At 40.1% G+C, this 26,820-nt stretch overlaps 1 protein-coding gene across 1 annotated transcript in view; it reads left to right on the top strand.

The window, feature by feature from the left end:
* Window positions 1-26,820, top strand: part of ADGRL3 (adhesion G protein-coupled receptor L3) — a 575,448-nt gene that overhangs the window by 392,011 nt on the left and 156,617 nt on the right. Inside the window, exons 18-19 of the mRNA XM_063294636.1 lie at window positions 14,459-14,668; window positions 21,814-22,034. Coding sequence (XP_063150706.1) covers window positions 14,459-14,668; window positions 21,814-22,034 — 431 coding nt within the window. The remainder of the gene's footprint in view (window positions 1-14,458; window positions 14,669-21,813; window positions 22,035-26,820) is intronic.

Here is a 26,820-nt window from a genome sequence, read left to right as displayed (position 1 = left end):
CAAGTTTGTCAGTCAGACATACTAGGGTAGGTACTATAATTCATCGTAATCAATTTATTCTATAAATACCATGATAACTCCAAAGTGATATATAGAAACTATCTGTAATGGTTGCCTTTCCCAAGTACTCAGACTCACAAGGGGTTACTTAAATGAAATCTGATTTATTAGAGAAATTATGGCAGATACAGAGAAAGCTGAGAATGACTAAAAGCGCGCCAAATACAAACTAAAAACCCTCGGCTCCAAACGTGATCCCTCCCCCCTACCAGCCATAGCAACCACCCCCCTCCCAGGTGCTGGTAACCGTTTTCCACACATCCTGGGAAAGCAACCTTGAACACATGAGATAACCCAAACACATTCCAATCCAGCGGCCAACAGATAACACCTCCCTGATGAGGAATCTTCCCCACTCCCTAGAGCAAACACGTATCAGGTGAATGACATGCAAAGCGTTACGATGTACCAAGCACATTGAAACGGTGAACATGACATACTGCCCCCCCCAAAAAAAATTATGGACCCGGTTTGGAAGGGTAAGTGTTATGAAAACAACGAACAAGAATAGGGGAAGCGACATCGTGAGCGGCCACCCATTCCGGGTGGGGGAAATGTTTCCAGCGAGCTAGGTACTGCAGTGTGTTGCAAAGCCGGCGAGAGTCAAGAATTTCTTTTATTTCAAAGTGTTGTTGCCCGTCAATCATGATGGGAGGAGGCGGCGGAGGTTGATCATGCCAGCGGTCAGAGCGAGTAAGGGGTTTGAGCAAACTGCAATGAAAGACAGGGTGTAAGCGTTTCAAATTATGCGGCAAATCAAGTTTAAAAGTCACTGGGTTAATTTGTGCCACAATAGGAAACGGACCCACAAATTTAGGAGCTAATTTTTTCGATGGTTGAGAGGACTTGATGAATTTGGTAGACAGGTACACCATGTCCCCCACTTGGAACGAAGGGTGAGGGGCACGCTTTTTATCAGCGTGCTGTTTGTAAGCAGACTGTGTGTCAGCTAGTGCCTGCTGGATGATCGGCCAAGAGTCCGCCAGCTGGGTTGCCCATTCAGACGGTGAAGCAGGAGGGATAGATGGCTGCGGCAAGTCAGGGATTGGGACAAAATCCCTGCCGTGAACGGTGCGAAAAGGGTTTGACCGGTGCTTTGATGAACAGCGTTGTTGTAGGCAACCTCCGCAAAGGGAAGGAGGTCAACCCAGTCATCTTGTTGATAATTCACGAAAGCACGCAAATATTGTTCCAGTGTGGAATTTAGCGCCTCTGTGGCCCCGTCAGTCTCTGGATGCCACGCCGTGGACAATGCCTGTTTAATGCCCAAAAGTTTCAAAAATGCCCACCAAAATTGAGAGGTGAATTGTGTGCCCCTGTCAGAAATTAAGCGGGAGGGACATCCATGTAACCTGTACACGTGTACAAGGAATAGGCGGGCCAATTGTCGTGCCGAAGGAATGGAAACGCATGGGATAAAATGAGCTTGCTTGGAGAAATAGTCTTTTACTACCCAAATCACAGTTTTTCGTTGGCTGGGAGGCAACTCCACTATGAAATCCATGGAAACCTCCTCCCAGGGGCAAGTGGGACTGGCCACTGGCTGCAACAAGCCTTGAGGCTTACCCACCTTACGTTTAGACATAGCACAAACAGAACAAGATGCCACATACTCCTTCACATCTTTGCGCAATGTGGGCCACCAAAACTGTCTGCGAACCAGGTGCAAAGTTTTTACAAAGCCAAAATGTCCAGCAACCTTATCGTGCGAACGGAGTAAAATCTCCTTTCGCAAACTGTCAGGGACATAGAGACGATTGGATTTCCAAGCGAATCCCCGGTCAAAAGTAACACTGTCTCTATTCGCTAGCAACCAAGTGTCAGTTTTTTGCTCCTTTAGAAACTTTTGTTGCAATTGAGATGAAATGGACACGGTGCCTTGCGGAGCAGAATCACTGCTGGCAGGCTGCTGCGCACGGGCTTGGCTGCGGGTCACAGCCGGCATTCCCAGTTGTGGCTGTGTCCACAGCGTGCTGACCACCTCTGGCGCTGAGCTAGAGTCCTGGGGTTGCCTGGACAGTGCGTCTGCTAAAAAGTTCTTTTTCCCTGGGATAAACTTCAGTTTGAAGTTGAACCGGTTAAAGAACTGAGCCCAGCAGACTTGTTTCGGGCTCAGCTTGTGAGGGGTACTAAGGGCTTCCAAGTTCTTATGGTCAGTCCACACCTCAAATGGATGATTAGCCCCTTCCAGCAAATGCCGCCAAGAGTCCAAAGCCGCTTTAACTGCAAAAGCCTCCTTTTCCCACACATGCCAACGTCTCTCCGTCTCAGAGAATTTGCGGGACAGGTAGGCACATGGCTTTAAACAACCCGCTCCATCGGCTTGCAACAACAGGGCTCCAATGGAATAATCAGAGGCATCCACCTGAACAACAAAGTGCTTAGAGGGGTCAGGGTGTTGTAAAATAGGCTCCTGTGTAAAAGACTCCTTCAGCTTATCGAACGCCGCCTGGCAAGCCGGCGTCCATCTAAGCAGCGCGCCTGGGTTTTTTACCCGGTGGGTTTCTCCCACCCCCTTCGTCCGAAGCAAATCTGTCAGGGGCAAAGTTATTTCTGCGAATCCCTTTATGAACAACCTGTAGTAATTGCTGAACCCCAGGAAACTTTGAAGTTGCCTGCGAGTGCGGGGTCTCTCCCATTCTAAGATGGCCTGGATTTTTGCAGGATCCATCTCTATGCCTTTATCTGAGATCCTGTACCCCAGATGATCAATTTGTGTTTGATGGAATGCACATTTGGACAGTTTGGCATACAACTCAGCTTTCCTTAGCTTGCGAAGCACCTGCTTAACCAACTGTACATGTTCTTCCAGAGTTTCAGTATAAATCAATACATCATCCAAGTAGACCAATACCCCTTTAAACAGATGTTCATGTAAAACTTCATTGATCAATTGCATAAACACCCCAGGAGCCCCAGCCAAACCAAATGGTAAAACCTTATATTGAAATGCTCCCAACGGGCAATTGAATGCCATTTTCCATTCATCCCCCTCCCGGATTCTCACACGGTAATAGGCTTCCCTTAAATTCAGTTTTGAGAAGATTTTCCCCTTAGCCAGATGTGATAACATATCTTTTATCAAAGGCAAGGGATATTTATTGGATATTGAGACTGCATTGAGCCCACGGAAATCGGTACAGAGTCTTAATGTCCCATCTTTCTTCGGGCGGAAGAGAACCGGTACCCCCACTGGCGAGCTAGCTGGTTCAATGAACCCTCTTGCCAAGTTTTTGTCCACAAACTCCCGTAACAAAGCTAGTTCCTTCTGAGTCATTGAGTAAATCTTTGGCTTAGGCAATTGGGTGTTAGGCACCAGCTCAATGGCACAGTCAGTTTTCCGATGGGGGGAAGTTGATCTGCTTCTTTCTCCCCAAACACATCAGCAAATGCCTGGTATTCCTCCGGTAGACCCTCAAGAGGAGGGGTTGGGTACTGCGGAGTCGCAGCTGCCGCTACCCCCACCACCTCCTCTGGGGCTTCGTTTCCCTCTGGTGCTTGATAAAATCTGTCCCTAAAGGTTACAGTTCGATAGACCCAATTTATCTGCGGATTTTGTTGGACCAACCATGGGACACCCAAAACCACCAAAGGACCCCCCACCAGAGCCACTACAAATGACAACCCCTCCCGGTGGCTACCCATTTGCAAGGCTACCAAACCGGTGAAATGCATGACCGGTTTGCCCCCTGCCATTGATCTGTCCAATTGGGTGAAAGCTATGGGTCGTTGCAACAGAAAGGTGGGCAACTCCAAGGCAGCTACCACGTCGGGATGCATTAAGCACCGTGAGCACCCAGAATCGATCATCGCCCACACTTCTATCATCTTTGAGCGGGATCCCAACTTTACTTTCACAGTGAGAATGCGATAGTTGCCACTCACCGACACAGGTTTGCGCCCCTCCTCTACCACCTGCCCTGCGGGCGCCCTTTAGAGCAGGTGGCTGCCGTTTCCCGCCGGCTGCAGCAAGTCTGGTTCACCCTCGACCCCGTAGAATGGCACGCTTTCCAGCTCGCTGTCAGCCACTGCTGCTTTCATTTTCCTCGGCAGAGAGGGGGACTTCGCAGTCGACTTTCCCTGCCGGTCCTCGCCCTTCACTCGCGGGCACGCCGCCGCGCGGTGCCCCTCCTTTCCGCAGCGCAGGCATTGCCCCTTGGCGTAACGGCGCTCCTTCTCCTCTTCCCACGAACGTTGTCCAGATCTTCCAACGGAGCCCGAGGGGCGGGTGGGTTTCCCATCTCGCCCCGACTTCACCGCCCGTCTCTGCGCAAACACCTCGTGGGCATGCTCAGCCTTTCCAGCGAGCTGGATCCACCCATACAAGTTGTCAGGATCATCTCGCCCCAGCGACCAGCGCAGCACTTTAAACCATCCTTGAACAACTCTATGACAGTTGCCTGCGACCAATCTTCCACCTTCCCCGCTAGCGCTTTAAACTCCAGCGTGTAGTCAGCCACGGTTCTCGATCCCTGCTTGAGCTCTTTCAAGGCACGCTTCGCCCGCTCCTTAGCTAGTGGATCTTCAAAGTGGTGCTGTAGGGCCCAGAGGAATTCGTCAAACTTCTCCAGTTCAGGGGCTTCCGACTGGCACATCTGTACATACCAGTCCGCTGCCCTCCCCTTAAGCTTGGTGGCAATGGTGATGATTTTCACTTTTTCCGATCGAAAAAGCGACCCCCACTCTTCCATGTACGCCTTGGCATTCGTCAGGAAGAACGAGAGTTTTGTCGGGTCTCCGTCGAACTTGACAGAGAAGTCCCTCCATCCTCCTCCCAGCGGGCTGCGCCCCCCCACTGGCGGTTCAGCTGCTCTGACAGCTCCCGCCCACCTCCGCTCAGGGACGGGCGGCGACGCTAGTTCCACCCTGGGAGCCCGGTCCCCCTCTCTCGGGCAAGCTCCCCTTCTCCGTTCCGGGGACTGTGCCTGGGAGGAAGGGGTCGAATGCCGCTGGCTTGACCCCTCCCGCACCTCTTTCAGCGAACTCAGGTCCATGCTCATTTTCTGCAAAATGAGCTCCAGAGAGTCCATCTTCGACTCTAGCACCCGAATTCGGTCTGGAGTGGGGGAGTCCCCCCTCGGCAGCACCTGTACCACCGTTGGGGACAGCGGGTATCTCTGCCTCCAGGATGAGCCCCTCGCCTCTGAGAAGTCCCCCCGACTGTCGTCCCAAGTGACCAGTTTGCCCGGGGTCGTGACCATTGTCTCTGGCGCGGTCTTCATGCCCGTAGCTTCGCCTTCCGACCCCGAACTCGCCTCCTCCCGAATCGCTGAGAGTTCTCCCAGGGGGGCTCTGTCGGGGCGCATCACTGTCGAGTCGGGCTCTCCTTCACTCGACCCCTCACTCTCCACGAGCAGCACATCTGGATTGGTCATCGCCAGCACTCTCCCTCACAGGATCAGAAGAACCGGTCCTGGATAGGGGCCAGCGGGATTTGAAGTTTGTGAATTCTCAGCTTTATGTAATGGTTGCCTTTCCCAAGTACTCAGACTCACAAGGGGTTACTTAAATGAAATCTGATTTATTAGAGAAATTATGGCAGATACAGAGAAAGCTGAGAATGACTAAAAGCGCGCCAAATACAAACTGAAAACCCTCGGCTCCAAACGTGATCTCTCCCCACTACCAGCCATAGCAATCACCCCCCTCCCAGGTGCTGGTAACCGTTTTCCACACATCCTGGGAAAGCAACCTTGAACACATGAGATAACCCAAACACATTCCAATCCAGTGGCCAACAGATAACACCTCCCTGATGAGGAATCTTCCCCACTCCCTAGAGCAAACACATATCAGGCGAATGACATGCGAAGCGTTACTATGTACCAAGCACATTGAAACGGTGAACATGACACTATCTTGAAAGCAGACCCATGTAGAAAATGTAACTGAGATTGTACAACCTTAACTGCAGAGGAACTACAATTACTGAATTCTACCTTGGAGAGCAAGATTATAGACTTGTCTCTATTTTGGACTTGAAAATTATGTCATCCTTGGTTCTCTTAGGTGCTAGAGGTCTTGTCATTCCCATTGCTGATGCATACCAAGATCATGCATTTTGGATATGGTTTTCACTGACCTTATACTTAGTCCATCTTTAGAATGGTATATACAGTCCACCTTCCTTTTCTTAAGCTCTTACTTAGATAACTTAAGTATGTCTCTCTTCCTCTCATGGATTCAAGGTAGCTATTCTCATGCAGTAGATGGTATGACCTCTTTTGCTATGATCATACCATCCTCTTGCCCACAATAAAGCTTTCAAAACTTATTCCAGATGGGAACCAGGCAGATAATTACTTTAGCTTCCCCTGCATAGTAAAGAACCTTTCTCAGAACCAGGCTTGATGTTTTACTCTCCTCAGTTCTTAATGGGAGATTTACCAAAGTCCCCATGTGTTTGAGAACCTGTCCATGTAGCTGTCAAGACCATCACACATGCTTTTAGACTGTGTTTTTTACCAAAGTAGTGAAGAATCATTCCTTCTTCCTTTATTGACCCTTGTTGTAGGTCATAATAAGTTTTCTTCTTGATTTTTTTCCTATGAACCATTTATTACATACAATGTCCTTAGATTTTGCCTGGCAGCAGTTAAAGTTCACATATAATTAAGGGTACTGAGCATGGGTAAACTTACTGAGAATTCCTCTTTTACTTTTTCCTCTTACTTTTACTTTTTTACTTTTACTTTTTTCTTCTTACTTTTACTTTTATTTTTTCCTCTTACTGAGAATTCCTCTTTTATTTTTAATATATTCTTTTAATCTTTATCTGTTCTTACATTCTTTTTGTGGCCTTCAGAGGCCCTCCCTTTAATCCATAGTGTTGTATGAATATTAAGAATTTTTATAGGAAGTACTTAGTGTTTTAATATTGTAGTATTTTGTTAGTAATACTAGTTATCCTTTATCTCTTACAAGTTTCAGTGTTACTGATGAAATGGGTGTAATTTTTCCTGAATGTGTTTTATGCTGGTCTGTGACCAAAATGAAGATTTGATTGATAAAGTGAGGAATGCTTTCCTAAATGTCTCCAAGATTTTCATCTTCCTCTGTGCTACATTTGATAGTCCAAATTTATATCTATTATTGTACAACCATCTTACACTCAAGTACCTACCACTCAGCGAGAAACATTCACGGTAATAATGCCACCTCTAGCAGCTGCTCCAATACCAGTAGTGGCTTTCTCCTTGCAACCCTGCCATCCATACCATTGTTATTCAGTGTTCTCCTGATGGTAGTCTCGTGAACACTGACATTTACCAATGCAGGAGAGGCCTTTATTTCCTTAGACATTACCCTTGGATTCTTTGAGACCTCCTGGAGTATTACACACCTTGTTCTTGGTGTGATCTTGGTTGGTTGCCCACTCCTGGGGAGAGTAACAATGGTGTTGAATTGTCTCCATTTGTACATGATCTACCTGACAGTGGACTGGTGGAGTCCAAATTCTTTGGAAATAGTTTTGTAACTTTTTCCAGCCTGGTGAGCATTAACTGTTTTTCGGAGGTCCTCAGAAATCTCCTTTGTTCGAGCTATGACACACTCCCACATACCTGTGTTGTGAAGATCAGACTTTGATAGTGAATACCCAGAATTCTATTCTTTTAATAAGGCAGGACCTCCCACACTCACACTTGATTATCATCCCATTGATTGAAACAATGACTCTAATTTCCCTTTCAAATGAACTGATCATCCTAGAGGTTTACATACTTTTGCCACACACAAATATGTAGCTTTGGATAATTTTCCTCACTAAATAAATGAACAAGGGTAATGTTTTTGATTCATTTTTCTCTTTATCTAGTTTTAGGACTTGTGTAGAGAACTCATTTTAGGTCATATGTATGCAGAGATATTGAAAATTCAAAAGGGTTCAGAAACTTTTAAGCACATGGGTGTGTGTTTGTGTGTATACACATACACATATACACATACCTTATATATATTAAGACCCAAGTTATAAATATGAACAATCAAATAATTAGTCAAATAACTTCATTTTTTAAAAAAATAACATTCTTGTATCTGTTTTGTTTAATAATGAAAAACAAGAACATGGTCATAATAAGGACAAACATACTAAATAACTACAAGGAGCATAACATTCTTAAAACGTGTTATATCTATTTACCTTCACTGTAAATGAAAATAGAAGTGAAAAAACTCTCACAAAGACAAAGTAAGTCAAACAAAATTGTTTTAGCTTTTGGAGTGCCCATAAAGTAGTCAACTGGTGTGCTATGCAAAACTGAGAGCAAGTATGGTGATTTATATTGGGAAAAGGTATTCCACATTGCAAGGACCACATTCTTAAAGAGAGACATGTTTTAAATCAAAGGTAAATATTGAATGTCTTCATTTAACTCTTTAGTGATTCCACTATTTAAAAGTAGAATGCATTTGGTTTATGTTTTAATACAACAGTCTCATAACTGCATGAGACTTTGGAAGGTATTTCATTCTTCCACTTGAGCTAGTTCATCTAAAATCTCATTAGTCATGCTTTCCTGAAATTGATCCATGAGCATCTCAGTTTTCAGGAGGCCTTTATAAATTCAGCACATCTCATGAAGCTGGGGAATTAAGTCAGCAGTGGGCATTGTTCAGTGTTCTAAGTAGCACCCTTCTGCCTCTCTGTGTTTTTTTTTTCTATCCTCAGCCAGTATTTAAGTGTTCTGTCAGAGTGCTGGGTCTGGAGTATACAGTAGATGATGGAGTTGTTGTTGACTCGGTATGGGAACTAGGGCCTGAAACTACTGCTACTGGCTCTTGAAATGTCTGCTTATCTGAAGGGGACTCTTGTGTCAGGACCATGACATCAAGGTCAGATTAAAATAATCTTAGGCAACTGAACAAACCTTTTCTTGAAGCAGTGTTATAAATTTGTACTTGCTCTAAACATATGCCAAATTATTTTCAGAATATAAACTTGCCATAAACATTGCAGGTTACATCTGCAGAGCCCTATTCATTCATCTTCATTCTGCCTCTTTAGTTACCCCCAGTAAGAAGTTTTCTTATTTCATAGAATTATAAAGTTGAATGGGAATATTTGGGTAATCAACTCCAACCATCTGCTCTGTGATCATTTATTCTTATTCCTTTCTCAAGATCTCATATTAGTAAAGTACACAGTATTGATTTAAGGGGAGAATTTGCTAGGGCCTTCCCACTTAACCTCTCTTAGTCACTTCCTAGTCACAGTCCATATAGAATGAATTGATGTGGGCCAACTGTGGTAGAGACCAAAGTCAGGGCTATAATTGTTAACATGAGAAGAATGCCAGGAAATGAGATTAAACTTTTAAGAGAATTAACAGGACCTCAGGACTTTGGGCGAGTGATATAATATCCTGGTGTGTGATAGGAATAATAAGAAAGAAAAAGGATATAAGTTACATTTCTAAAAAAATTCCTTTCAGCCTTTCCTTATTACGTGGACTGCAACCCCACCAAAATTTGTCAGTGTAGTCAAAGGAGATCTTGGAGGCAACCAAACCAGATTTTGGATGTGCAGGCTGCCATTCCTGTGGTAGCCAGTAACATCGCAGCCCATTTTAACAAAACTTCTACCTTGTTGATTTCTTTCCTCTCCTATTTGATCCATCTCTATGCTGTTGATAACCCTCCTTTTCATTTTCTTTCATGATTAATAGACTTTGTAGGAGAAGAACTATGTTAATGTATAGTAGTCAAAAATCATAAGGAGTCTGATAGCAGATTTTCAGACTAATGCATTTTATTAAAAGGTATAAGCTCGTGAGCTCAGAGCTGTAGCTCCCAAAAGCTTGTGCCTTTTAATAAAATGTGTTAGTCTGAAAAGGTGCTATCAGATTTGTTTGTGTTTCTTGATTAACAGGTAACACTTGCATTCCATAGGGAAGGCCACATTTTAGTCTAATGCTGGGTGTATTTGTACAGATTGTTTGCCTGGAAGGGGAAATATGTTTAACATGAGTTAGTTTAATTTTTAATATTCAATATTTAATTAAATTAATATTTACTTTAAAATGTTCAAGGGGAGAATGCAAGGTATACTCAAAATTCACCGGAAGGACTTCACTTTAAGATTTGGTGGAAGCCCTCCTGTGCCAATGGAACACAGTGTCACAGTCATGACATATATCCTGGAGCAACACCTCAATTACAAAGCCGAGCGCTACACTGGAAGAGCTGTTTTACTAGCAAAAGTAATTACAGTAATAGGATAATTGCTGCCTAAGCTGGTGAAGTGAATGAATGGTAGTCCTAGCATATCAGCTAGCATGTTGTGCATGTGGTGATGCAACTGTGTGCTGGAGGAGCATTTCTGATGTTTTGAGTCCATTGATCCCCTTCATGCACACACAGCATCTGGACATCATTACCACCATAATATTTGGTCAGCGTGATATTTCCATCCATGTTTCTATTTTCTAGTTATGTGTTTTTTCAGTTTTCAATACTGGGCACATATAGAATACAGCAGTAAAACTATATATATTACTACTACTGCTACTACTCCTCTTGTGTCTGTTTGTCTGTTTGTAACCTTCAATTGGGTGAAATAGTGCATCATAGGGCAACAGTTTTTGAAGCAAGGTACCTCAAATGGGCTAACTTAAAGAATGCGTCCAAATTCCTGGACCCATTACTCCCGTGGGACTGAAATTTAGCAAAGTTGTGACTGCTTCAGTGCCACTGCACCTTCCAACTACACCTCCCAGAGACCCATAGGTTGCATGGCACAAGGGAAAACGGGAGAGGTATATTCCTGCCTTCTTTCCTACCTCCCTCTGGCCTCTGCACCCAATTGGCTAGTGGCAAGGCATGATGGGTGAGCAGCGATTGGATGTCTTGGAACCAAGGCCAAAATCTGAAATCTCTTAATGATGGTGGGCAGCAAGGGAAGGACAAGGGAGCAATCTGGGTGCCTGTTGGTGAGGTAGGGCTGGCTGGGGTGGTGGTGGGGGGGTGCTGTGCCCTTGGGGACACACTAGGATGGGGAGCAGGGGTGCAGTTTTCCTCATGGTCCACAACTCCTTTTGTTCCCCCTTCCCCCAGCAAAGAGGCAGGCAGTTCCATGGGTCAGCCAAGGAGCAGGAGGAGGAGTGATTTCCAATGTTCCCTGCAAGCTTCCCACAAGCAAAGTCAATGGGGAAGCCGGCAGGAAGTTGGAAGTCCGTCCTGCTCCCACTGCTTTTCTGCCCACCCATGGCCATTCCATTTGTCTGTTTAGGTAAGGAAATATCTCTGAAAGGATGACCCAACAGGTCATGGGTTGTCTAGTTATACATCCATCTTGAACATAACTATATGGTTATTCTGCGTTATTTAAATCCAGCATTCAGTCAAAAGTAGTAATGTGAAATAGTGCACAAGTATTACAAAGTTGCTGTCTGCCAGAAATGAGGTGCAGGTTTTGTGTTTATAAGATTTGTAAGATTCTACTTGATGTAAACCTTCCTTGTACAGTTTAGATACTAAATTACATCACATAATATTCTTTCTTTTATCCGGCTTTCTTTTTTTTTTCTAAAATTAGTTTTACATTGTTCAAGATCCGTATTTCTCAGTGTACAAGGGGGAAGAATATAGATGCTATTTCATTCAACACTGATGAAATGGCATAGTTCAAGAATTGTATTTTCTAAGAAGGATGTAAGTACGTCCTATCTGAAGTATTAGGAAAGGATATAATTTCTCTGGTGGTGATTGTCTTCCCATAGGTCTGCCATTCAGCACGTAAGAATAATTATCTACTTGGGGCAAAAGATCTCTTATGGATTTGTCCTAGAATCAGTGATGCTATCAGGATTTCCTAAGGCTAAGGAAATGTTTGACCTATACATATAAGGATGTTGACCTCAGATAGGGGCATGATGTCTAACAAAGATAAGGCCGATGGCTATAGGGAGAGCTTTTGCAGTAAGATTATTTATCAGTCTCACAAGTCAGAGAAGTGCATGCACATATGCATGTTGTCATGTATTTCCACTGCTTTCCACTCCTCTGCTTGGGTGGAAAGTTTTGATGTATACTATACTCAGATTGTATCTGCTGATTTGTGCCAGTGAGATGGCACTGATAGGTTATGGGCTATTGCACTGATTATATTACAGATACCTATGATTAAAAAATGCTATTGCTATATTTCCCAACTTCTTCAAGGGCAACTTTAATAATCAAAATTTCATTACAGTGAAGAAACAGATGACAGAGAGACAGAGGAAGAAAAATGAATTAAATTTCTATAAAGCTCTGCTACCGAAAGAATAAACAGAAATTATCTCTAAATTGTATGAGCTAAAGTGTTCACTATCTTTGGTCTCTACCACTGCTGAATTCATCAACATGTTGACGCAGCCCGTTAATTCATAGAGACCAACAGATTTTGGGGAAGTCAGAGTCAAATTGCGGGTTAGAATATAAAACAAGGCTTCTCTGTTAAATCCAGAAGGTATCTGAAGTAAAGACAAAAAACTATTCACCCTGGCATGTCACTGAGCTGACAATTAAATCAATTGTTCTGTCTAAGATGAATAATAAGATAATTGTGCCAGCATCACTGGGAAGGACCCTTCTAAAGAAATTCCTCATACAGTACCATTACATACTATGGAATTTCAGCAAGTTGTGCATATTAAAGGGAAAAACACGTTTTATTAAGCTGAATTCAAGTTCTAATGATGCATCAAAGCAATGAACACCAAATTATGGCTGGAATGAAAATGCATCTACGCCTGCAGATGAGGCAAGTGGCTGCTGTGAATACTAGAGAGGGAAAACGCTGTAGCTAATTTAATTGAACCCATTCAACATCTGCTTCAGTTCAGACTTGTGGAGGGATTTCATGCTGAGGGGAAGCTAGCTGAATTGGACATATGGCTGCTATATCCTCTTTCCAAATATATAAAGTTAGACTTTCAAGATACAGATTTCTTAAAATCTATTTCAACATGTGATGGAGATCTTCTGTTGGAAACCTGAAGTATAGGTTCTTTTCAGATTAATAGTTTTGAGCCGTATCTGCTGAAGAATTTATCAGCAATTGGTAAAGCAAAGAGAAAGGTGAATAAGTTTTCCTTCTATCCTTGGAAACTTCATTAGATGTATAACCTTGATTTGTAGTACATACAACTGTAGAGAAAAATAATGTGACCAGTCAGGTGGAAATCAGATGCAAAATATCTGTGACAATTATGTTAAAGCTTAAATTTAAAAAGTTGCTAGACTTTGTCATCTTAATTTTCCAATACTGTAATAGTTAAAAAGTGGAAATTCATTTTGATCTTTATTATTGATGGCTTTTATGTTCTTGAAATGAATCAACAGTACTTTTAAAACATTGCCAGTTTGAAGGGATGAGAAATGCAATCATTACTCTCTAAATATGTGATTTCATTTATTCATTCTTTTACCATATTTATAACCTACTACTCCAATTCAGGCAGTCTCTGGGTGGGATCCATCAGTATCACAGGCAAAAAATAAAATATATAATTTATTAAAGTAAATCAGTGAATAATCAAAAACCTCATACGGACCCATGAAACAAAACTAATTAAGGGCCAATATCATATTGATCTATAATAGGCCTGTGCAAAATGATTTAGATTCATTTAATTTAAGCACTTCTTGCCTTGGAGGTGATGCAATTTTCTTTACTGAAATGAAGATGTCATGTAGTTTACCCCTTTGAAGGTAATCTTAAGAACTTCAGGCCAGTTCTGTGGGAGAAGGACCCTCTCAGCATTCTCCTGCAGTACTGGCTGAAAGTATTCCAGGCCAGATAGCTTCAGGACTGCATGGGCCAAAGCTGTCCACCTAGAAGACCTTCAGGACATACCAAGGGAGTTGCACCCTCAGAAATCTTCAGCAAAGTTTCCTCTCAGACTTCTCCAACACTGCTTTCCGAAAAAGGCTTCACTTAGTTTTCTCCCATCGTGCAAGCTCTGTAGGAGGAGTCTAAGGGGAGTCCAAAGCAGTCGGAGGTGAAGCAACATGTTGCTTTGTTTTCTGAAGTAGCTTTGTGGGGTTGTTTTATTCAAAAATTTGCAAAAGCAAAGCAGCCCTGCTTTAAGCCTCATGCAGCTCGAATCTGTGCTAGAATACTGATGCCATTAATCTATAATACATGTAATTTATGTTCATTGTCTTTGAGTAGCTGAGATCAGAACATGGGTGATTTCTGTTGGCCCCTCATCGTGCTATTTTTTAAACAAGACAGATGAAAAAAATGCAAGCAAACAGTCTGCAATTATGTTAATATGTACACTAAACACTTCTGAGAGAAAAGCATGTAGATGAAGACTGTCAAAGAATCTCAAATAAGCTCAGCTTTCCTAGATTTTGAGAGTTGATATGCAATTGATGAATAATTGTTTCTTTTTATTATTATTTGCAGCATGGAGATGCAGTCCATGACCTGATCCTGGATGTCATTACTTGGGTCGGCATTCTTCTGTCCCTTGTCTGTCTCCTGATCTGCATTTTTACTTTCTGCTTCTTTCGTGGACTCCAAAGTGACAGAAACACTATCCATAAGAACTTGTGCATCAGCCTGTTTGTGGCAGAACTTCTCTTCCTTATTGGAATCAATAGGGCAGACCAACCAGTAAGTAACCAGTGAGACAAACTGAAACTTATTCCTTATCTCTGTGTAGTAATATTATATCACTGGCCTTTTCTCCGTGAAATAAAAATTATAAGTAGCTAGTTACAATAATCAGCTGGAATTGGGGGGGGAGCCATTTTCATATACATTTTCAAATAAAATGTCACAAAACCATGAGAAAGCTTTCAAACTCACAAAAATTCATTTTCATGCTGGATTTTAAACATAGTGAGGGGTAGAATTGGAGATCAGAGTTACTGTACCCCTCAGCATTTAAAAAGGTTTTCTTCAGTTGTATGATACCTTTTCTAGATGATCTGTTTTCTGGCTGACTGGCGTTTTCAAAAACACACAGGCTGAGTTTTTCATAAGCTTATGCTTATTTCATGAATGATAATATCTAACATCTTTGTTTTCTGTCAACCTCTTCTATGATTGCCATTGAATTTTCCAAGCATCAATGTCTTCTCCAATGACCGCTGCCCTTGGATTATGTGGCTGAAATATTTAACTTTTTTAAAGTTTGCAGTCAGGTTTACTTCATCTACTATGGAATAATTTGTTCTTCTTGCAGTCCAAGATCTTCTCAACAATATTCTCCAATACCACAATTCAACTGCCTTTTTTTTTTTTTGCTGTTTGCCCTTTCTGACTGATCCTGTCTTGACAATATATAACTTTGTTGTCAGTGTGATGTTTAATATTTTTCATAGATCAATCATAGTCCTCCTCCCAAGAATGAGATGTATCTTTATTTCATTGCTACAGTCAACAGCTCTATGCATTTTGAGTCTAGGAAGATAAAATCTGTTAGTTGGTTAAGGTGTGGACTAGAAATGGGGGAGACCCAGGTTCTAGTGCATTTTCAGCCATGGAAGCCCCCTGGGTGACTTTGGGCTAGTCACTTTCTCTCAAAGCAGACTATCTCACAGAGTTGTTGTTCTGGACAGCCATGTAGGCTGATGTGAGCATCTAAGTTAAAGATCTAAATCTGATGAACAACAAGCAAACTTTTCCTCCAGCCATTTGCATGGTGTCAGCATTGCCTCTTGAGATCATTTTTGTTTTAATACTGAGCAGCAGAGTGGCTTTCCAAGTCACTCCTTTTACTTTCAACAAGAGATTCCTTAAGTCTTCCATGTTTCCAGCCACCAAAATAGTATCATTAGCATCTCTGAACTTTCTGAGGTTTCTCCAAGCAATTTTAATTCCAATTTCTATTTCTTCTGGTCTAACATTTATTATTATGTATTCTGCATTTAAGTTAAATAAATAAGGTGACAATGTACACCATAGGCAAACTTTTTTTCCAATCTGCACTATTTAGTTGTTTCATCATCTCTTCTAATTATTGCTCCTGTTCATCATATACATCTTCCAATAAACAGATGATGTGATCCAGTATACCCACATTTTTAAGGACTATCCACTATTTGTGGTGATCTACATAGTCAGAAGTATAGTCAGTAAAACAAACAAACAAACAAACAAAAAAGCCTTTCTTGAACTCTGTTGCCTGTTTCATTATCCAGCAAATGGAAATAATATGCATTCAAGTACCTCTGCCTCTTCTGAACCCAACTTGTATATCTGGTAGTTGTCATTCTTTGTATTGTTCAAGTCTGGATTGCAAAATATTGAAGACTATCTTCGTAGCATAAAAGATAAGTGCATTTACTTAATAGTTTGAGCATTCTTTAGCACTGCCCTTTTTTTGGTATTGGAATATATACTGATTTTTTCCAGTTTTCCAAACTGCAAGCAGCACTCCAACTGCATTATTGTGCAAGGTTTTAAAGAGTTCTGTTGATATTTCATTAATCCTGCAGCTTTGTTGTTAACAATGTTTTCTTGTGCTTATTTCATGTATGGCTCTAGAATGACTGTGTTTAGTTTAGTGATCAGACCATTATATTTCATCAATTTCGGGATCTTTTTTTATTATACTGCCATGTATGTCACAATTTCTTCTTTATATTTTCATTCTTCAAAACAACTTTGCCTTGTTTGTTCTTATTGTGCTCAGCATAAAGGTTCTCCTTGATTTCTGTAATTTTCTCAGATAAAAGTGTTATCTTTTCCATTCAATTGTTATCCTCAGTTTCTTTGCATTGCTTATTTAGATACAGCTTCATCTCTTATCATCAGCTTTTACCTGGGTAGATTTTCCTCTGAATCTGTTGTCTTTTGCTTTCTTTCTTCAGCTGTTTCAATTTGTCAGGGACCTGTTTCGCCTTCTTTTGCATTTGGGAACATTTTTATTTGCTTCATCTTTAACAGTGTCACAAATTTCTGAAAAGCGTTCTGCAGGCATCCTTAATCAGATCTAATTAACTCTACTTTCCCTGCATAATTGTATAGAATATTGCTTGGTTAGTCCTGTTCATCTGAAAAATGTATCTCAAAACTGGAGGAATAAGTTCTTCTATTCACCTGATGATAAGACTTATAGGCCTCCATAGCACTAGGTGATGGGATGTGTTTTGGTTCTGGTTAGGGAACTTTTTATTTTTAAATTTTGTAATATCTTTTGGGCCATACTTCAAGAACTGGGTGTCCTAACAGCCAGGAACCACGCTGAGACGAGGAGTAGGTCTCTAGTGTTTATTGCTGCTACATAAGACAGAATCCTAACAAACTGAAGAAGCGTGGGAAAAACCCAGACAGATAAACCCCAAAAGCTAAGGCGGGCCTGATCTGTGTCTCTTTGAATGGCTGCTTAATTCCTCAGTACTACGCATGCGTTTTCCCCCCTGGATAGGGGCCCCCTCTTGCTCGCCATCAGTACTCATGACAGTGGGCAAGGGTTGTAAACAACAACAACGCATTGTTCCAGAACCTGATTCCATCCCATCAATTCATCAATATTAAACAATAAATAAAATAATATTTAAATACTTAAAATTCCCACAATTTATCAATTCACAAGAACTTAAATTTATCATAATTAAATCAATTCACAAGAATTTAAATTTATCATAATTAAATCAATTCACAAGAATTTAAATTTATCATAATTAAATCAATTCACAAGAATTTAAATGAAACAGACCAGTGACTTTCCTGTTCTTCACTGATGAACGCAGTACTGCTGCTCCATGTCATGTTTCTTTCTGCCTGAGGACATAAAACTATCAACCTGTACTAAAGAAGCTGCTAATTTGGGTCTTAATTCCTCAAAGCAAGAAGCCTGTAGAGAGCAAGAACAAGCAGGAGCTGCTGCTTTCCTCTCAACCTCCCCTCTGCTGAAGGCAGAGGAGGACAGGACTTAAAATCTTTCAGTTTTAGGTTACAGAAAACTAAGATTCAGTCAAACATTTGGACAAACTTTTAATAGGAAAAATAGTTCAGCAATGGAGCCAATGATGTGGCAAAATGAGGTTTGCTTTACTGGAGATCTTTAAGCCAATGGAGCCATTTGGTGGCAGTGCTGTAATGCTGGATTTCCTGTTTCAAGTAGGAGATCATATGAGATGGCCTAGAAGTTTCCTTCCAACTCTACCGTGCTGTGGCTCCAGCATAAAAATCACCATGTGTACCTCTGTTTCAAAAAGGAAGCTGTGTTTTTTAAATCAGGGTTGAAGCCTGAAGTTGTAGCAATGTAGTCTAATACTTCCTTCACCGATTTTATCACTATTACAAACTGTGCTTTAGAGTTCCAAACTTAACACCCATCTTATCCCTATTATCTGTGGTTTAACATCCAGCTTGGATGTTCCAGTGGAACAAAGCAAGTGCATTAGGATTTTTAAAAACTTTTATTAATTGTATTTGGTTTATTTGCTAGGTTTATTTTGGCCTATATTATCTCACGTATATACATATAGTATACTGGACTTGGGTGCTATGCAGAGTCCCAAATCGAAAAGGGAAATATAAAGGGATTTCCTTTTTCACCTAAAGAAGACATCTCATAACTAAAACAGGTGATGTCAACCTACTCAAAATGATACTGCTTCAAGCAAGGCACCTGTTATAGAAAAGAATCACTTCTAAATAGAGTTTATTTGGTTTAAGTACGCCTCCTAAAACTTTAAAGATCTGACTTCCAAGGTCTTGATATCATTTTATTCAGGATGACAAACATACCTCTAGGAACCGAGATCCTGCTCCAAAGATATTACGAGACTGAATGTATAATTGTCAGCCCCTTTCCCTTCATTTCAATTATTTTATATTAAGAATAAATGTAATAATAAATACAGCAAATAAGTCAGGCCACTGCAAAAGACTACATGTACTGAAGAATAATCTTCATAAAAAAACCCTTACTCATGTAATCCTGCTTACATACCTTTAAAGAAACCCTTCTCTTCATAATAGTATGTTTTCTATAACGGCAGGAAAGCAAAATCGAAACTGTCCCTGTTTTTTTGTTTTGTTTTGTTTTGTTTTTGTTTTACCCTCACTCCCATCCCCAGGTTCTTATCTAAAACAGTCAATCTGACTTTTTTTGTTTTCCATGAACAGAGGTATCAGAGCTTAGATTCCAGTTAGGACATCTACTGTATATGAATTAGCTGGCTCCTTTCAGCCTAATACACCTGTTGAGAGAACAGAATGACATTTATCTAAATCTGGGCACATTTCCAGGTACATCATGGACTTCATTGCAGTTTCATTTATGTCAGTTCCCACCAAAGGCAACAAAATTATCAACCTTCAGTATCTGGGTACAATAGGGTACACAACACCAGGTACTTTTGGTTGGCATCTGATAGGTAGCCAATAGCAGTAGTGCCAGTATTAGACAGAACATACAGGGTACATCTGAAGATACAGGCTCAAGAACCTGCCCAGGCCGCTAAAAGCTACCAAGCCTTTGTAACAAGTCTCTCGCAGCGTCCACAAGTCTTAAGAAAATCAGGATGCTAAATATTATGTTAGGCAAGTAACTATAATGCATCTCAGACACATAATATAATAGGTGCCCTATTTCATTAAGCATTTGCATATATATGACATTTAGAAAAACAGCTGTCTTATAGCACGGTTGAGGAATGTTGAAATATAGTTCAGTGATTAAAAACTCTTATCTACAGTTGCTTACTCATCTTTAAATATCCTACTTTACACTTGACAAATACTGCAGTTCAGAAAGGACCAACCCAGACATTTGTTAGGTGCAAACAGCTCTTCATACACATTCCTTCCCATTTTAAAGAGGAAAATTACTGATATGAGACAAGTCAGTAAGATACTTTGAACTGAATTCTAGACTTTCAATTCTAGTTTTACTAAAGATTAGGTAAAAATCTCTTTTCAAAAGTGTCCAGCCAAATTTGCAGACTGAGAAACTGAGTTGCAATTTCTCCAAATTTCCCAGGGAACGGAGAAATTCTCCAAAAATTTATCAAAGGCAGGATTCCTCCTTAATTATGACAGTAGCACTATTACTGGGAGAACTCCCTCAAGATGCCTTTATTTGGGATTGAATAATAGTATGAGAAGCCAGGGAAGTTCCTGACCACTGGACAAATGGAGAGGTGGTACTGGAAAGCCATAGGCTAAAAGGGAACCCATTTGAATCACTGAAAGGAAACAATCCTGCTTCCCTGTTCCATGTATAGAAGCTGACTGGATTAGAAGTTGAAACTTGCTTCAGTGCTGATAGGGGGATAAGACCTTCAACTGCAGTTGAATGCAGCAAGCTGTTTTAAGGGATTCAAAGCAGGCTTCATAGCATGCACACCTTTGTCTTTCAGCACATCACTGCCATTTCCTTCTTAGCATTAAAACCACTGCTATATTGTTGTTATGAAAATTACATAGACCCAAACATGACTCAAATATGATTAGATTTACCTACCAGTGAACATGATCATTTATCGTATTTGTAACTACTGATATATTATGAATCATGAAATCATGTGATTGGGAGGAGCCAATTAGGCCATCAGTTTGGTGCAGGAATCAAAATTAAAACAACCCTGAACAATGTCTGGTCAGCTATACTTCAGCACTTCCAGTGAACAAGCGCTTGCAACCTCTTTATATAATAGATTCGCCTGTCAATCTTCTCTTGTAGTGGTTAAGGCAGCAGGCTAGAAACCGGGAGATCGTGAGTTCTAGTCCCACCTTAGGCACAAAGCCAGCTGGGTGACCTTGGGCCAGTCCCTCTCTCTCAGCAGGCAAAGGCAAACCACTTCTGAAATCTTACCAGGGAAACTGCAGAGACTTGTCCAGGCAGTTGCCAGAAGTCAACACTGACTTGAAGGCACCAAAAAAAAAAATTCTCCTGGGGGTGGAGAATTCCCAGTAAAACATATTTTATATGAGGCCTGTTTGAGGCCAGTGGTAGTAGTAGTAAAGGAGATAATTTATAACTCCCCAAACTCTCTCAAATATGTCTCTTGAGATATTTAATTCAAAGTTGAGAATGTAAGGGAAGGTCTGAACCTATGGTATTCATCCTACTGTCCAGAAGTTACGCCTTTAATTCTCATTAGCTAATGCTCTGTTCCATCTTTTTATCTTCTTTAAAACTGTCTACCTTCTTTTTATGGCTCGCAAATACTCAACTTTTAATGTATAGCAATGCCTGCTTTGCTGTTTTTATAGGATTTCTTTCCACTCTTTATTTGCAAACTTCTTCATTCTCTATCTTCCTTTATCTCTATATTAAGACTGTTAGAAATGGCAATGCCTATCCATGTGCTTGGGGACAGAAATATTAACCAAGTTGCTTTTTTTCTGGAAAAACGTGGAAACGTTCTATAGTTGATATTCAGCAATGTTTTCTACTTCAGAAATTACTGAAAGCACAGTGCATGGTTTTGCAGCATGTATGCTGATCTTTAAAAAGATCACTCATTCGAAAATACAATTGAACACATGTAAATATGTGAGTTGGCATATGCATCTAAACAAAAAAATTGGTATAGCCTGTGACTGTAATCATACACACGTGTGTAAAGCATCATAATGGTATGGTAGAATTTTTCTTCATAATAATAATTAAATGCTTGAATCCTGAAATAATAAATAAATCACAAATCCATCCATACTTTTATACCTCCAGTTTTAATCTGTAAATAGTAGAAGGCTCACCTATCTGCACAATTTGCTCCCATCCTTAATCAACATACACAGACACAGAGGCTACAAGTAACTACCGTTCTACTTTGTCTTTTTTGTTCTCCCAGATAGCCTGTGCTGTGTTTGCTGCTCTCCTGCATTTCTTCTTCCTCTCTGCTTTCACTTGGATGTTTTTGGAAGGAGTACAGCTCTACATAATGTTGGTGGAAGTCTTCGAGAGCGAACATTCACGTAGAAAATACTTCTATTTGGTTGGCTATGGCATGCCTGCTGTAATTGTAGCTGTTTCGGCAGTAGTAGACTACAAAAGTTATGGCACTGGAAAAGTGTGAGTTTCATTTTGTGTCCAATTTGTGGTTTGGGAGGGGAATCTGAAAAACTAGTAGCGGTGAATATGGACTGAACAGATACAGCTGTATGTAAATAAATAGATACAAAGGGCATACTAGTAAAGGTAAGTTTATCAACTGTGTGATAAACTAAAATTTTCCATTTTAGAGCAATCAAAATGTGCCCAAGTTTAAGAGATGTTGAAACACACAAACATCAAAACATTATGAAACTAAGTACAAATTGTGCCAAGAGAATAGTGTGGTTCAATCTCTACACTAGTTTTACTTTTTTAATCAACAGAGCTTTGTACCGATTTCCAAAAATGGTGAATAATTGGTAGCAAGTTTTATCCCTCATCATTAGTCATTTATTAGATCATTTTGACATCTGTGAATTACATTCCACAAAGCTACCAATGTGTTAAATGGGGTAGAGATTGTATCCTGTGTTTTGAAAGCAATAAAATATCATTTGAGTGCTGTAGAAGTGTGATATCCATATACCAAAGACTGCTGCCTCCAGAACCAACATTGGACTGCTCATCACAGTGGTCAAACATCATTTTCCCCACTCTTTAGAATGGGCACAACAGTACTGAATCTTAGCCACCATCCTGCCTTTGGCAGCGTGAGTTTATTAATGATGGATTTTATCTGCATGCATTGGCAGGATATCTTTAAAGTACATTTCTAGGTATATTACAAATCCCTGTCCTTTTGTTTTGGGGTAGATACATTAATGTCCATCACAAGGACACCAAAAGCCTGGATTTCTTAAGTATTTTTGACGAGGAGCAATCCATTACAGAATATCCTTTTTAAAAAAAACTCTTCTTTCTCCAGGCATTTTGTATGTTATTCGTTGCTAGACTGTTCATTATTTGACTAAGAACACAGAAAATCCAGAAACGGCCTTTCTTTCCAAATGAGCAGAAGAGTGATTATACTTTTGGCTCATAGGTCAGGTTATAGACTCTTCTGGGTCTCTTTCTTAAATTAAAGTTGAGAATCTCAGTCTTTATGGCTCATCCAGATGTACAGCTGACCCCCTCTGGTGTCCCTGTCAGGTACTTATTTTGTCCATGGGCCAATTCCGTGAAATGGAGTTGTGGGTTTAGTTGGGAAGGAGTCACATGAACCCTGTTTGTACTCTGCACATATAGCAAAAACCAGGCCGATAGCGGAACTTTGTCTGTGAACTAGAAAACTGTGGGGTGGCTCTGATTTTAACATGTGTGAGTTCTATACAGTATAAAAGGAATTTGAGGATTTAGTTAAATCACTATTTATGTAACTTTTTCAAATCAAAAATAGAGAAGGAAAAAAGTTTGAGGAATAAACACATTTAGGTATTATTATATTAGCAGTTGACTGAGGTGGACTATGTTGAAATGTTCTTGGACTGGAGAAGAGGAGATTTGCACAGTCTAGACAAGGTGGATATTGTGGATGGATTTTTTTCCCATTCTGCTGAAAGGTGGGTGCTTTATAAGCTCCTGGTTTCTTACCATCTACAGTCTTCTGAAAGGTACATCCCACTTTCAGGCATGTATTGCCCTTGTTTCATGCAAGCCCTGTTACTTTTCACTGCTTCTCTTCCTTATCTTAGGAACCAGCTCAGTTCTAGAAAGTAGTGGGTGTATAGAAACCAGTGATCTTGCACAGCATCTGTAACGTTTTGATTCTCATTGCCCTTAGAAACTGCCTTCTCAGACTTTACTTTCTTCAGCCTCTTTATCACATTCTCTCAGCACATAGCAGTCACAAGCTCTGCAATTCTCGTAAACTGTGAAGTAGTCACTCTGCCCCAAACAGAACATGGATGAAAGATTACAGCATGAAACTTTGGATTGATAACCAGATTAAACAGGCCTTCACAAACTCTATGTATATGCATATTTATGACTTGTGACATAGTGCTCAGTGATAAACAATGTATCCATCCAATTTCTTGCTATCACTCTTATTTTAAATATAACACAGCTCTGAAATCATTATTAATATATGTTACTACTTTAAAAGGTGAGAGATTGTTTTTGAAATTAGGCAGAAACCAATCTGTTCTTTGTGGGTATTTTGTGAGGAACAAGTCTATAAACTTGAATATGATTTAGAGCTGCTGCCACATTCTTGGCCTGTCTGATACTAGTGAATAGGTTTTGCCATGAAAATAAATTGAAAAAAAACAGGGTAGACAATTTCATCAATTTTGTTTTTCCTACATTCTTTTTTTAAAAGTCTTAAGGTTTTCTTATCCTATTTGTGAAGAAAATTGTATTTTTCAGAAGAAATCAAAATTACAATCTACATTTTGGGATTGTTTTTACTATACAGGTAGTCCTCACTTAATGACAGAAATACCAGCACTTCCTGTTGCCATCATTAAGCAAATCACCACAGGTCATTAAGCAAAGATGTAATGTGGTCACCATTTGCTTGTCAGAAGCAAATGGTGACCACATGACCACAGGATGCTGTGGTCATTGTAAGTACAAGGATCAATCATACCACTCATTCAGTGCCATCTTAAGTTTGGACGCTGAACAAGTGGTTGTTAAGCGAGGACCACCAGTAGCAAATTAAAAATAACATTGGAAAAGTGGAACCTTGCCAACAATATCAGATTGGGAGACCAAATTTGCAGCAATGGCAATTCATAATTGTTTAACTAAATTTATGCAGGAATGGCTCCCTTAAATACAACACATTACACAACAAGGCAAATTTAAATATTTGGAATATGGTTTCTCGAAAAAAGTTATGAGATCAATTAAAAAGAACAGATGAAAATACTTAAACAGAAAGCCTTAATGTTCAGTGTAATGTTCAGTGTCAAGTGTAACTATCTAAATTATGGTTAGTCATTTGGGGATACAAATGAAAGGGAAGAATACGTTACTAGCAAGTTTTCCCACAATGATTTTTATTCATGCTTAATAGTACTTTCTTTTTGTTTGATCCTATTTTTCTTTTTTCTTTTTTATTTCATTATCTTAATAATAAAAATATCTAAAACCAAAAAAACAACTAAGCAACTTAGTTTGAGTGCTATAATCTCAACTTGCTTTCACCATATTTATGAAAAAAATACAAATTTTGGTAAAATTATTCAAGCAATAAATTGAGCAAAATTATTACTTGCTATTAATGCAACACAGTAGGTTTCATAGACAGGGTTCCCTAACAACAAGATTGGCAAAATGTTGCAACTCAAAGGTTTTCCATCCAGAAATGGTTAAAAGTAGAAACAAATTTGCTTCGTTTTTATCACTGCTAAAGATTTTGATTTGTATATTTTTATTTTTTATCACAAGTTGGTTGAAGTATAAATTCTCTATGTCAAGAATGTCACCAACAAATTTTCTTTTAAAGCCATTTTGTTATTTTGGCTGTGATTTAAAGGAATCCTCACCTTTCTATAAACATGAACTTTGTTAACTAATATACCCTACGTTGACTTGTTATTTAGTATATCTCACTTATTCTTCCCATGTGACAGAAATATCACGGAGCACTTCATAGTCTATAAATATTTTATAACATTGATTGCTAATTATTATAGAAATTTGCAGAGGCTTTATAGCAAATTTAGCTTTGGCTTGATGAAAGGCAGGTGTACAGTATGTTTCAGTTGCTTTTAATTGTTTTAAGATAACATTTCCCATCTATAAAGAGAGCAGGTTTTTTAGAAAGCCCTTTGGATGATTCATTCCTTGTTATTTTACCTACCTACCCTTCTTGAATTTCTCTGTTCTGTACAGAGTAAATTTCCTTCTTCCCAGTTGTAGAATATTTGTAATCTCAATTGCGTTGATCAATAAACGGTACTGACTTCTAGCAGGAACAACCAATAGCTAGTTGATGGAGATGAAGAAAACAACCCTGGGGAAGAAGAGAGAGCAAAGTTCTGCTGGACAAGACTTAACATGTCCAAAAGCAGCAATTTATTCCTGTTGATGATGAGTGTACAGTGGGATCAGAAAAATCTTTTGGAAGTTACCGGTTGTAAACAGTCCAACCCCATTTTAGCCTAGTCTTGTGTTTGGTGCAAACCCAGCCAGTACGTTGCTTTGTACTAATTTAAACACTGGTCCAATGGTCCAATACTGTTGTCTTATATTATGATCTGAGAGAGTTTTTTTCTAGCACTAAGTAGAGATGCTGGAGTTCTGGTCTGGGAACATCTGCATACAGCCAGTCCTGTACAATTAAGCTACGGCCCCATTTTGTTTGTACCTGTGAAAGTCAGCCTAAATTACTATCTGTGCATATAAGTTGACATCTGTACAGTAATTTTTATGCAAAGTTGTATGCAGGAGGTCAGTGCACAAGGATTTCTTTAAAAACAGCAATTCTCCTGAAGGACAAATTGGTCCACTTCATACAAAATCATTGGAGAGACAGTATACTGTAGCAGAGTGTTTATTCCAAGGGGACAGTTAAGATCCTGTACTGAAATGGGGGGTTGAGTGCAGTAACATATGGAAGTAGGTAATTATCAAGCCCTATTATACCATCTCAGCACAAATCAGGAATTAAAAATGAGATACAGCAAACATGTACTTTTGCCAGACTCAGTTCCATCAGATTTGGAAGCAACAAAATTTTAAAGGTCAAGGTTGCAATACTGGCCAAGGACAGACTTATTTCAAATGAACATTAAAATGTAATAAACAAGTGGAAAGAAATCAAGGAGCTAAATTCAACAGCAAAATGAAGATTCACTCAGCAGTGATGGTCAGGGGGAGAATCCCAGAAGATTCATTTTGAGGTATACAAACT

This window comes from Candoia aspera, chromosome 2 (assembly GCF_035149785.1).
Source record: "Candoia aspera isolate rCanAsp1 chromosome 2, rCanAsp1.hap2, whole genome shotgun sequence".
Classification (NCBI taxonomy): Eukaryota; Metazoa; Chordata; class Lepidosauria; order Squamata; family Boidae; genus Candoia; species Candoia aspera.
Note: the sequence above shows the minus strand (reverse complement) of the source record. Positions and strands in the feature narration are given on the sequence as shown.